This window comes from Haliotis rufescens, unplaced genomic scaffold (assembly GCF_023055435.1).
Source record: "Haliotis rufescens isolate VD_foot unplaced genomic scaffold, xgHalRufe1.0.p SCAF_16, whole genome shotgun sequence".
NCBI classification, from domain to species: domain Eukaryota; kingdom Metazoa; phylum Mollusca; class Gastropoda; order Lepetellida; family Haliotidae; genus Haliotis; species Haliotis rufescens.
Genome location: NW_025963846.1, coordinates 24,317,701 through 24,332,378, shown reverse-complemented (window position 1 = coordinate 24,332,378; position 14,678 = coordinate 24,317,701). Strand labels below are relative to the sequence as shown.

General features: G+C 38.3%; 1 protein-coding gene across 1 annotated transcript in view; it reads right to left on the bottom strand.

Annotated features, from left to right (window-relative positions):
- Positions 1-14,678, bottom strand: part of LOC124133822 (sortilin-like) — a 76,942-nt gene that overhangs the window by 41,756 nt on the left and 20,508 nt on the right. The window contains exons 3-5 of the mRNA XM_048397030.1: positions 9,758-9,822; positions 7,703-7,805; positions 687-851 (exon numbers count right to left, since the gene is read on the bottom strand). Of these exons, the coding sequence (XP_048252987.1) occupies positions 687-851; positions 7,703-7,805; positions 9,758-9,822 (333 nt within the window). The remainder of the gene's footprint in view (positions 1-686; positions 852-7,702; positions 7,806-9,757; positions 9,823-14,678) is intronic.

The following is a 14,678-nucleotide window of genomic DNA, read 5'->3' as shown; positions in this document are numbered from 1 at the left end:
CTCCCACTTACGTCTCCATTGGCTGCTACAGTTCCCTGCTGCATCACACACTCGCTCAGTGTAGTCTACAACCATAAATAGCTCCTCCCACTTATGTCTCCATTGGTTGCTACAGTTCCCTGCTGCATCACACACTTACTCAGTGTAGTCTACAACCATAAATAGCTCCTCCCACTTACGTCTCGATTGCTTGCTACAGTTCCCTGCTGCATCATCACACACTCACTCAGTGTAGTCTACAACCATAAATAGCTCCTCCCACTCACGTCTCCATTGGCTGCTACAGTTCCCTGCTGCATCACACACTCGCTCAGTGTAGTCTACAACCATAAATAGCTCCTCCCACTTATGTCTCCATTGGTTGCTACAGTTCCCTGCTGCATCACACACTTACTCAGTGTAGTCTACAACCATAAATAGCTCCTCCCACTTACGTCTCCATTGGTTGCTACAGTTCCCTGCTGCATCACACAGTCACTCAGTGTAGTCTACAACCATAAATAGCTCCTCCCACTTACGTCTCCATTGGTTGCTACAGTTCCCTGCTGCATCACACACTCACTCAGTGTAGTCTACAACCATAAATAGCTCCTCCCACTTACGTCTCCATTGGTTGCTACAGTTCCCTGCTGCATCACACACTTACTCAGTGTAGTCTACAACCATAAATAGCTCCTCCCACTTACGTCTCGATTGCTTGCTATAGCCAGAATCAAATTGGGGCGATTGTCAGTGTGAAAGATCAGTGGTTCCGACACAGTTGTCCCGTCTTTCGTAACCTGTTTGGCAGAGAAGCTCTCTCCCCCATCCTCTGTGATATGCACTGTTGCCTTGTGTGTTAACATGTACACCTGCAAACAAATGAGAAAGTTCACAATCACAATGAATGATATATGAAGTTGTGATCTCATCACTTGGAATCGACCTGTCTCCAGGTATCTGTGAGAGAATCCTGCATGATGCAGGCCTAAGACATTTTACCACTTGGTCAAATCCACGAGCAATGCTAAAGTACTGACAACATCACGAAAACATTATCAGGGTGAATCAGGTCTTGAATGCACAGTCATAGGTTTCTAGCAGACCTAAGGGACACAGCTCTGCACAGCGAACTGCCGCGTCTTAAAAGAGTGAGTAAGTGAGTGAGTTGGGTTTAACACTCCTTTTAACATTATTCCAGTTATATCACAGCGTGTCAGCTTAATGTGGGAGGAAAGCCCGAAGTGATGCAGGTCTCAGACGTTTACCACTTCGGTGAAACCCACAAGCACGGGTATGGTGCTGACAAACCTAGAAACATAATCGGGGTGAACCGGGATTCGAACCCACATTTATAGGTTTGTGGCGTGTCCAAGGGACGCAACTCTGCACAGCAAATCGCGGCGCCTTAGACGACTGGGCCCCCCGTGCCCCCCGTCTTAAAAGACTAAACGGGGCACCTGACCAGTGTCACACTTTTACAAGAAAAGAATCTGTAGTGTTTTTTATGACAAACTCCTGGCTGTAGCGTATTCTGTATATAAATAATAAGTATCCATGGAACATGGACTAATCGGTCAGGTCTTCATGTTGATTGTTTTGGATATATGAAACATTGTGAATGAATGCTATTTCAATGATATCAGTAAATACTTGCATATAATGTCATAAATTGTCCATGTGATGTCGTTCGAACAATAGACTTACTGACCATTATTTCTACATGTGATTTCCAGTTTTCTACATTTTATTATAAAATAATATCGGCATACAATATTGAAATATCTACACGAAGCTTGCATATCTCAATAAAAATATTGACAGACCCTCGCCAAAGCTCAGGATTCACAAAATAAATTCTCTTTTATGTATATATCTATACCTATCATTATTAATGTTTTTACCATATTCAACGTAATAAGGGCCCAGGGCTCTCTATAGAAATAGGGGGCTCTTATTAGAATATTATTTTGGTGGAAAAAACAGAGTTGAAAGATAAATTTCGTGGCTTATGCTGACAGTCTGAAATGTTTATATACGACAGATACATTTTTCCAGAATATAAATGCCCATAATTAAGGGTGCATATAACACACGAGTGAGTATTATACACGAATAAATAAGTCTTGTGTACCTTGATAAATCGGAAGGGGGGCTAATTGGGATTATTCACTAGCCAATATATTAGCAAATATCGCCGTGGGCGCTTATTAGAGCGGGGCGCTTATTACGTCGAATACGGTATGTTATATTTGGGATAACACTTTCTTAGTAAAGTACATATTCTAGTACTTTTTTTGGGTTGAGTCCCGTCCGGGATTCGAACCCACACCGGACAGGACTCAACCCCAAAAAAGTACTAGAATCTGTACTTTACTAAGAAAGTGTTATCCCAAATATAACATATGTTACATTTGACCACTTTCTAAATGGCATTGTGTATTCATCATGATTCATTTGTAAACTTTTCTGCACTAATTTATATATAGTGTACAGGAAGAAATAATACGAACACACAGCAACGACTGTTTGTTTCAAATATAGTCATGTATAAAGAGTTTGAGTTATAAGCAGAGCCTGTGACAGTTTTATGACTGCCAGCAAACATATTGATCCTAAAACAGTTTTGAGGTCACTTGCTAGGGTACCGACAAATGAAAACGTCAATTATTCAGAGACATCTGGATGTTGACTATAGGTTTCATATTATTCAAATATGATAACACAATTGAGTTCTGAAACAGTTTAGAATAAGAAAATAATTTAATGCCTGGCTTAAAAAAGTAAAGGAATTGGTTGTCAGCTTTTGAAAATATAGTGCAGGCAGGTGGTTGTTGTTGTTGAAACTAGTATGTAGCCAAATAAACAGTTGTGTACAATCAACCTGGGAAAGGGTCTACCTAAACGTATTCCTTGATGAGTAAAATACTGGATTACAGTATTTGACTACCGTTGGATGTGAGCATAATACAAGCCTTCAATGAGTTTTGATTTTATTTCACTGTGCCGAAAAGATTATCGTGAGCACACAAACACAACACCGGGAGATCCGTACGGAAGTGCAAAGGTCATTCTGTTATAACACAATCTGGCTATAAAAGTGTTCATTGTGTATCTGGACTAACATTTGTAATCCATTATATTACTTTTATCCCAGATTTCTATCAAGTTTGTTGACAATAATTTCGGCGAAATCGTGTATGAACTGATCGGCAAATCACATCAACTCACCATGAACTCATCTTGAAACAAACATTAGTCGTTAGAGATACAAAGTCTTCAGTCCTATCACTGTAGTGAAATTTCTTTTCAGTTATGACATTGGCCATGACATTAAACATGTTTTAAAGTAAATCACCCACAGATTGGAGAGAAAATGTGTGAACAGCTGATTGCTATTTCTGGCTTTTTTTAAAACACACAAACACACATGTAATCTTAATCTCTGTGTATGAAACATTGTCTGGCATACAGTACACAAATACCTTTGAATTTACAAATCACCATGTCTGGTGATGTTTTATCGTAAATTTCACGTTTTCACATACCGGGTACACCTATTGCCGCCATGACGATAACACAAGATTCGTAGTAAAGCAGTGCGCATGTGAAGGGAAGATACTTCATGCCATACTGGACCACATTGGTTTTTACAGGGTATGAAACTCCCAAAAATTTCAGCCAAACCACAGGACTGGCTAGCTGAAATACTTGCCAGCCCTGACCAAAACCTGCCTGCCCACTATAATCATATGTTTCTCAGGATAAGCTAACGGGGTTTCTTTTCGGTTACATTCTATCATTCATCTTTACATGTGAATTAATGCTTATCATCGGGAAATATTTAGAATATTTTCACATATGAAATATAACCCGACCGTCGGGCAGGGGGATTTGAAAATCTGGCAGCCCGAGTTGAAATCAACCCGTCTCGGTCGGTCGGGCAGGCAGGTATTTCGAACACTGGTTTTTGGTACTGTAGCATTTCACTGCCGGGGTTGCGTGTTTTAGAAGTAGAATATTTAAGCCTTATATATATTTTTTTTAAATGGAAATAAAAAAATGAAACATGCCGCTGACTTTATGATGATGTGGGCAGTGCCTGAGACCCAAGACTAGGGATGGGTATTGGAGGTTTAAAGTGTATCACAATATTTTGCGATGCACAAGGCCGTATTGCGATACGTATCACAATACTTTGCATAATTCTTAAGTTTGAATTCAGAAGCAATCTGATACATTAAGGTATGAATAGAAGTTCAGAAATGGAACAAAACAAGATGCTGGTACAACATGATGTTTACTCATTCAATTAATACACAGCCATATTGCGGACTTGGATGCATGCTGTGTCACAGCGAAGGCAATTGGCAAGAAAATAACATTAAACACATTACAAAAATCACTATTTCAAATCACCCATGTATTGAGCATGATGAAATGATATTGTGTTACGTATGATGGAAAGAATGAACCTCGATTAGCCAATATACCCAAAATACCGCACACCCTTACCCAAGACTGTTATTTGTTTTTAGCCATAGTGATTTTTCTTAAATCTTGAGTTGAGTGGGATTATTAAACAGTCAGGGAGTGCATGCATGCAGGCAACAGTATCATAATTGTCCAGTTCCTTACATACTTTTGTTAAAAAAATGTACAGATGAAGAAAACCAACGTTTCCAAATTTTCCCATCATTCATTTGGCGGCCATCTTGGATTTCAAGATGGCGGCCATTTTTGCCCATATTTGTCAAGTCTAAAAGTAGGAACTTGCTTCCATCCAAGTTATTCGCAGTTACCAAACAAATATTGAAAAGCTCTTTTCATTCTTGTATCTTGCTTCATGTTAACACTTCCATTCTCTGTACACAACAAGGGTGGAGCCTGATATTGTCTCAGCCACTAGTCTGAAGCCCAAGTCTAGTAAAATTCTGTTTGGTCTGGTAAGATCAGCTAACAATGGTCCATATGAAAACCATTTTACAAATTCCCTGAATTCCTATCACAAATTCCCAGGAGCTTTCATATAAAACCTTGTCCAAGGTTGTTTTTAACTTATTCAAGTAGAATGTATTGTATAAAGTACACGATGTCTCTACTCAAATGGCATATTAACATGTGCAAATTGTCGACTTTGACTTTGACACAGCTAGCAAATGAAATCATATTTTCAGGACAGTTGTTAAGCAATCAAAAATTCCTGTATGCGACTTCAGCCCTAGACTAGTACAAGATTTTTCTATGTCTGCAATATGACAAGCATAGTCTTACTATTTATTTGATCACTAAAATAATATATTGACATACACTAGTCCATGCTAGTCAATTAACAACAAATAAGACTTATGAGCATGATGAATGAAATATGGCATTTATAAATTATAATACATGTATTCATTCTCTGGCAACTATGGTTTGTTTCAAGGCGTTAATCTGATCGTGGCCAATAATTGTGGTTGGTTGGTTTGTTTGTTGTGTGATAGATGAAGCCAACATTTATCAAAGAAAATACCTGCTTGTAAAATATATTTGCTACTACATGTTATACACCATTTGAAAGGTCTGATCCTATGGTTTATAAATATGAAAGTTATGTTTTACACATTATTTAAAATAATGCATTTACAACATAATTAAATTCGTTGTAAATAAAAAATGTACGCTAACACGTTGTTAACATGCAGATTAAGGACCAAGGAAGCGAAAAGTTGACGATTTTCGGCAAATATATGATTTCATAATATCCACGTACCTATTTCTGTTTTATTTTCATTGTTTACGTAATTGGAAAATCATTTTAAAAAGAATTATAAATAGTTTCTGTCATCACACATTTCCCGATAACAGCGACTGTCCGCTCAGTAAAATGAAGAAATACCCCCGTTTTCGAGGTTTCGTGTGAATAACACGTTTGTCGAAGAATGGCATACGACACATCGCTGGAAAGCTTATTCCTTCATCTACACGCTCGTAACATCGACTGGTGTTTTTTCGTAGTTATAACAAGCGATTTCATTGGATTAAAATTCGTTTCTAATGACGCTTTCTTGCTGAAATCTGCTACAAGTTTCGTGATTGGTCAATTTTGAGCATGTGACCTAAGGCAGCCAATCAAATTACAGCTGTGATACCAAGCTCGTGTTCGATAAATTACAGAAGTTTGCGAAAGAATTTTGTTAAATCGTGTTATTCTGAACGTTTTGAGCAGGAAATCACTATATATATTAAAAATATGGAACTTCGTGAATGTATCGTGCTAGGTTACGAGCTGTGACAAAGATTTTTCATGCATATATTTTTGCATTAAACATCGTGTCCGAGCCGAGAATTCAAGGCGACGAATGCCGAGATGTCATTTGACTTACATTCCACGCGATCGCACGAAAAGATGGAAATAATAACTTAGATGTAAGTTTGATTACTTTTAGATATATTTTTGTTGATTTTATTTATTACTTTGTATAATATATTTAATGATTTGTTTAAAACGGCTTTATTTTCCTCTTTGACGTGTTCGATGTGGACCCGTTGTCGAAATGTGTGTCCGGGGATTATATTTTCAATAACATCGCGAGAAATTAATGGAAACAATACTGAATGCAGTTTTTTATCAAATTAATAAGGAAGATTATAAAAAGCCTGCTATACAATGAACACTTTTTTATAACCAGACTGAGATAATGAGAGTAACTTGCATACTTCAGTATGGACTTAGCATGTTTAATGACATGTTATTTTCTGGTGTTACGTGCTAGCGCTCATTGCGTTGTGAATTTAAATGTTTAAGTTTTTGTTTGTTGTTGAACACATCACACAGCAATATTACATTAAATACATATATGTGCATGTTGAGTCCGAAAATCCAGTCTGGACTGTACAATCAAGTGATTGACATTACAAGCTGAGGTGAGGTGAAATGGGGTTTAACATCGCATCCAAGATTATTGCACTTATATAGTGACTTGCATGCACGTGTGTGTGTGTGTGTGGCTGCTTGTACTAGTCCGGACTGATGCCGATTTATAGTGCTAGCTCACCGAGATACCATGCCGCAGTTTAACATGAATACCCCACTCAGACACAGTATACTGACTCCGAGCCAACCAGTCTTTGTTTTAGCCCCTTAATGCCGAGCACCAGACAGGGTAACAACAAGTACCATCTTTTAACGTCTTTTGGTATGACGCGGTCGGTGATCGAACCCCGGACCTTCCGCTCTCCGGATGGACGCTGACATTACAAGCATTAATGGGATACGATGTCAATCAACCAAGTCACCGAGCCTGACCACCCAATCCATGTAGGTGCCTTTTACAACACGCAAGTTGCTGGGGACCACTATTCTCAACTAGATAAAGATATCAAACTCATCCTATACATGTATAATATAAGACAGTTGGTTGGTTTGTTGTTTAACGCCGCACTCAGCAATATTCAAGCTATATGACAGCGGTCTGTTAATAATCGAGTCTGGAACAGACAATCCAGTGATTGATATCATGAGCATCCATCCACGCGATTCGGATCAATGACATGCATCAACCAAGTCAGCAAGCCTGACCACCCGATCCCATTAGTCGCCTTTTACGACAAGCATCGTCTACTTTTACGGCAAGCATGGGTTGCTGAAGACCTATTCTACCCCGGAATCTTCACGGGTCTTATAAGACAGTACTGGGGGCACAGCACTGACAAGGGTCAAAGATTGTAATATTGTTACCCATGAGGCTTCATGTGGATTCCTCTGCAATCCATGGTCCTGTCTGATCACAGCCTTCTTTACCAAATCATCAATATTTGTCCATGTGCGACCATAGTCAGTGCTGAAAACGAAATGGATGTGCTTGGAAAGGCATGGAAAATATTCTATTTTCAATATTACGTCCAGCTGTCATTTCGTCATCGTTTTTCACTGTGTTACCATGCATATTGAACAACAGTGTAGCACATGGATGAACTTATTGGCAGACATTTTGACAAAAGGCTCATAATTTATTTGTTTAATTTATTTGTTTGTTGTTATCATCGCACTCAGCAATATTCCAGCTAGATGACGGTGGTCTGTAAATAATTAAGTCTGGACCAGAAAATCCGGTGAATGACATCATGAGCATCGATCCAAAAAGTGGCAATTTTCTACTAGTCCTTATGATACCTTAACTATTGGGCAGTTTGGCAAGGACTATAGGACTAGTGCCAATTTCTAACCCTGGCAAGCCTGACCACCCGATCCCGTTAGTCGCCTCTTACAGCAAGTATGGGTTGCTGAAGCCCCGGATCTTCAGAGGCGCATAATTCATTTTAGGGGATCCGGGGCGGTCGGGTAGCCTAGTGGTTAAAGTGTTCGCTCGTCACGCCGAAGACCTGGGTTTGATTCCTGACATGGGTACAATGTGTGAAGCCCATTTCTGGTGTCCCCAGTCGTGATATTGCTAAAAGCGGCGTAAAACCATACTCACTCACTCACTCATTTTAGGGTATCCTTCACCTTGCAGCGGTAGAAACTAACAGGTTTGAACCACTAGTCCTTACAATGATAACATATAGCAAAACCCTTAAAAAGGGCAAATTTCTACTTGTCCTTATCATGTATGAAACCTTATCTATCGGGCAATTTGGCAAGGACTACAGGACTAGTGCCAATTTCTAACGCTGCCTTGATAACACTGACCAATTTTACTGATAATGTAACTTCTCTAAAAGTCTCAGGCTTTGCCCAGTTATCATTATGTAAACTTTCACCTCATAAATATAGACGGTTTGGCAGTTTCACAAATGACGTTTTAACTAATCAGTCTCATCCAAATCCATGTGAATTCATAAACGTTAATACTTCCTCATTGTCATGACCTGCTGAATAAGGCTTGATTTGACTGGCAATTGACTGAGAAATTGTTCAAAACAATTTTAGCAATACTCCTTACTACTGTATTCAAGTTGTGCTAAAACTCCACATAATTTTCTTCCATTTGTTGTACAGAACTTTGCAGCCCAGAGTCGCCTCCCTTAGGCATGCTCATCGCTATATGGCTAAAATAATGTGATGCGACGTTAAATCTGCTAAAACTCCGCATACTTTTGTTCCATTCATTATACAGCACTTTGCTGCCCAGAGTTGCCTCCCTTTGGCATGCTCGTCGCTATATGTCTGTATATTGCCGATGCGACGTTAAATCTGCTAAAACTCCGCATAATTTTGTTCCGTTCGCTCCTTACTACTGTATTCAAGTTGTGCTAAAACTCCACATAATTTTCTTCCATTTGTTGTACAGCACTTTGCAGCCCAGAGTTGCCTCCCTTAGGCATGCTTGTCGCTATATGGCTGGAATAATGCCGATGGGACGTCAAATTTTAACTCACTCACCTAAGGCAAGCCAGAATCCACAGGTCATTAGTTCGAATACCTGAATACAGCGTTAGAAATTGGCACCAGTCCTGTAGTCCTTGCCAAACTGCCCAATAGTTAAGGTATCATAAGGACTAGTAGAAATTTGCCATTTTTAAGGGTTTTGCTATATGTTATCATTATAAGGACTAGAGGACTAAATATGTTAGTTTCTATCCCTGGAATAACACTGATAATGATCCTCGATTGGTCACCAACATTATAAAACCCGTTTTCCCAAATGCATTTTCGTTTAACTAAAGACCTAAGTGCCAGAAGAGTCGGTATGATGTGAAAACAATGTGTCAGAACACTTAATGCCAGCCATTACGGCATTATTTTACTGCTCAACCAGTTGAGCTAACAACCCCAAAGAAAAAAGCAACAAACCTCCTCCAGATATTGGACATAGCAAACATCATCAGAACGATTTCCGTTGTCACCACAATCAGGGTCTGTGAACATACAAAAACACATATTAGTAACTAACTCATTCTTAACAGGACATAGAGTAAACAATCTCATTAAAATCAGATCTTAGTTTTCGCTACCGCTAACCAAAGATCTGAGGACATCCCATTACGGGTCACGTCAGAACGACCTTTAGCGAATTTTGTCCCGCCAATGAAATGACTGACATAAATCGACATTGGACAATCAGAAGGCAGCTTTATCGAGCTTTACGACACTAGTTTTAAATTGGCGACTACGCTTCGAAACATATTTTGTCCTATAAAACTGATAAGAACATTTTGGAATGGCTTATAGATGGCCTAGATTGTATGGATATAATCATAAAACCTGTAACTGTCGTTCGGAATACCCCGTGTTAAATATATATTGTGGTTGCAGAAAACACATTCCGACTGTCACTTTCATGATCTTGTAAGTGACGCTCTGATTGGTTGGATGAAAGGTCGTTCTGACGTGACCCGTAATGGGATGTCCTCAGATCTTTGTTTAGCGATAGCAAGAACTAAGAACTGATTTTAATGAGATTGTAGAGTAAAGTACTGCCATATCTTGAAACTGGTGTATAACGCAGCAATAGCAAATGGCACTGGTCCTGTAGACCTTACCAAACTGCCCAATTGTTAAGTTATCATAAGGACTAGAAGTAACGTGCCATTTTAAAAGGTTTTGCTGTTATCATTGTAAGGGCTAGTGGACTAAAATTGTTACATTCTGTCACTGATAACATAATATTTTTTGAGCGAAAAAACTACTATTGCTTTAACTACATGTCATCTAAGTAGGATATTGAGAATTTTCTGAGCTTCCCAACAGGTTACATACAGTGTGCCAGAGGAATGTCACACTGACTTACTGAAATGAAAGACCACATAGTGACAAAGACTGATAAATGTTTCCTGGTGTGTTCAATAGAGCTACTTTGTATCACAATCTAAGTTGGTTAGTTGGTTTGATGTTTAAGGCCGCACTCAGCAATATTCCAGCTATATGACGGCAGTCTGTATATAATCAAGTCTGGACCAGACAATCCAGGGATTAACATCATGAGCATCGATCCACGCAATTGGGATCGATGACATGGATCAACCAAGTCAGGGAGCCTGACCACCCGATCCCCTTAGTCACATTTTCGACAAGCATAGTCACCTTTTACGGCAAGCATGGGTTGCTGAAGACCTATCCTAACCCGGAATCTTCACGGGTCTATCACAATCTGAGACACACAGAGAAAAGGAAACGTTTCACTGCACTCTCTTGGACCATTCTTGGCAAATCATAAAAGTCAGGAGAGTGTACATATTTTTACGTAATTACTTGGTCTACATTTTATTACCCAAAGTATATTTTCTTTAATTTCCCCTGCTCAACAATAATGTATACCGTAAGTCATTATTTCACAATCCTGAAATATTTTTATTCATTTTTTTTTTTTATCACTGACCAATATGATTTGTTGGTTTGTTGTTTAACACTGCACTCAATATTCCAGCTATATGACGGCGGTCTGCAAAATAATCAAGTCTTGACCAGACAATCTAGTGATTGACATCACAAGCATCGATCCACGCAATTTGGGATAGGATGACATGCATCAATCAAGTCGGCAAGCCTGACCACCCGATCCCATTATGTGTGTATATGTAAATTTACTATGCGTTCACATGAAAAGCATCTTAGGTGTGTAAATAAAGTATGTAAATTGTGTTAGGCACACATAATCGTCAGTCTGTTCACGACTTTCAACACAGAATAGCTTGTTTTCCAATCAAAGTTGTATGAGAAGAGAGTTACTTCACTGACATTTTTCGTGTGAACCAACATGTATTTGATTTAATTTGTACACCTTGAAACCAAAAGAAAACACTGTCCGCTAAACTCTGTATAAACACATAAAAGTTGGCAACTGTTGACAATTTGTTTGGTGTTGGCAAAAGAACAGATATTAATTAGATCATCCTCTTACGTTGACATAAACGTTCACATAGCAACATATACACACAGTACAAATTTACATTTACATTTGCACCTGCTCCAGACTTGATGCAAATTTGCTCCTGGTGTAAATATACACACATGAGTAACGTGTTCACATTACAAGTATACTCACGTATGTATTTCTACACACGTATACACATATACACACATATGTATAGAGGCACATGTGAACGGGGTATAGTCTGCGGTACAAAATCCTGGAATGTTTCGTCATGCACTGGGCTGCAATGATTGTCCGATCTATTACAATCAGTCTAGCCTCAACTCAATAAGCATGATTTGAAATAGCTTAAACCATTATAATATATTATCATGTGGAATGTGGAAACACTGTCATTAAAAGCTGCTTTTCCTTGTGAGTTATATATCTGCCTATGTGGCAAGGTCGGTAAATGTACCTTAAGGTCAGGTGATCTACAAACAGTAATTACTGAGGCGTGACTTAAGGTCGACAGAACAAGGTAGTGTTTGCTGGGTCAGTATACAGGATGGGCGTACCACCAGACTCCATTCAAGCAATGATTTCTCAACCATTGTCGTGACTGCATTTACCGTATTCAACGTAATAAGCACCCAGGGCGCTCTCAAAATTAAAAATAGGGGGCTCTTATTAGAATATTATTTTGGTGAAAAAAAACAGAGCTGAAAGATAAATTTCGTGGTTTATGCTGACAGCCTGAAATGTTCATGTACGACAGATATATTTTTCCAGAATTTATTTGCCCATAATTAAGGGTGCATATAACACACGAGTATGTATTATACGTGAATAAATAAGTCTTGTGTACATTGATCAATCGGAAGGGGTGCTGATTGTGATTGTTCACCAGCCAATATATTAGCAAATGTCGCCGCGGGCACTTATTAGAGCTGGGCGCTTATTACATCGAATACGGTAATACCTCCAGAACGCTCATATCAGCTCTAGTGCCAATTTCTAACGCTGTCAATAAAATGCATGCAATGCTGTTCAAATTTGTTTTTCTTTTGATCCATGAGTGGTTGTAATTTACACAGGGTTATGTGGAAGTTTCTTTTTCTTAAATTATTGGGGTAAAGAAAATACAAATCAGTCATATCTCAAACGTTACTTTTTATTTGTTGTTATGGTTATCACATTCAAAGGAAACTTCAGTTCCAAGGTTTAATTCAACTCTAAAATCCATCTAAAATGATACACTGAAAACCATCGATATTTATCGCAAGAGTTGCTTGCAATATCAATAGTTATCGCAATAGTTTGAACTGTTCTTTCTATATCAATAGATATCGCAATAGTGATTTCCAGGCCAATAATCACCCCTAGTTTCAATTGTATATCAATGTTAAAAAATAATGCATGAAAGTCAAAAAGTCCAACATGATTAATCACCCTAACAGTAAAAAGACTGAGAGAGGGACCCATTGTTGCAAACACTATTGCAGCTGACCCATAGAACCAAGAACCACCGTTTCACAAAACAATCCTAGCTCTCAACTGTAAGTCCATGTTGCGGTATAGGAATTAATATTGTCGTATCACAATGATCACTATGTGAAACGGCCAAGGATTCCAAATACCATATTCAACGTAATAAGCGCCCCGTTCTAATAAGCGCCCACGGCGATATTTGCTAATATACTGGCTAGTGAACAATACCAATTAGCACCACTTCCGATTGACTAATGTACACAAGACTTATATATTCGTGTATAATATGCACTCATGTGTTATATGCACCCTAAATTACGGGCAATTAAATTCTCGAAAATATATATATCATGTATAATACGTACAGATTCTACTTTTATATCATTTCAGGCTGTCAGCATAAACCACAAAGTTTACCATCATTCAACTCTACTTTTTATCTCTCCAAAATTATATTCTAATAAGAGCCCCCTATTTCTAATTTTTAGAATGCCCTGGGCGCTTATTACGTCAAATACGATAATATGCTATATCAAATTGAAACCTGTCATCCATATTTCATATTTCTACACATTAAACTTTGTATATACTGTATATAATTTCACAACATATCACAATATTATAGCATTATATTAATATTTTTTTACCCAAAGAAAAACACGGCCCGTATTATTCAACACATATTACATAGGACAAGTTTCTAAATTTTTCATTCAAACAGGTGCAATCAACATGAGCATTTCTCCTAAACCTCATCTAGGTGAACATGAGCAAAGGGGCACAGTGCATCACCAACAGCATGAGGATGCAACACGTGCTGGTTCTGTATCACCTTGTATTTTGAATTTGATCAATAAATCAGTAGGAATGATCAATGGACGGCTAGACACGCTAGGCTAACTTGACAATCAATTGTCCAGACTGTGGTCTCCATAGAATTTACTGTAGCACAGACTCTGTGCTGTTGGCATTATTAGTGTGTAGACCAACACATTATACTGTGGGTTGTCCTGTCTCTACTCTCACTGTCTCCTCCATGCATCAGTGGCAGTATTAACCTTAGTTATCTTGTACAAAAAGTGATGTCATATAGGGACACCCTCTAAAAAGCCCAGAGCTCCAGATAACTTTTTGAGCAATTGAGTTTTCACTCTAGGGTTTCTATTTTAATTGGGTTATTACATTTTTCATTGGGTAACCAATATTTTTTCCCTCATGTATGCATCACTCTATTGTTTTATTCCCAAAATAAGTGAGCATTTTAAGGTTTTGAAAAAATTAAATAATGTATATAACTGTTCTAAATATATAGGCTTGACTCGGAAAGTAAATTATCTCGTAACTGTGTTTCGGAAATTAGCTCCTTTGCATGCATGCTGAAAAAGCTTCATTGGGTATTTATGCGAGCTGTTTTTATACATTTGAGTTTTT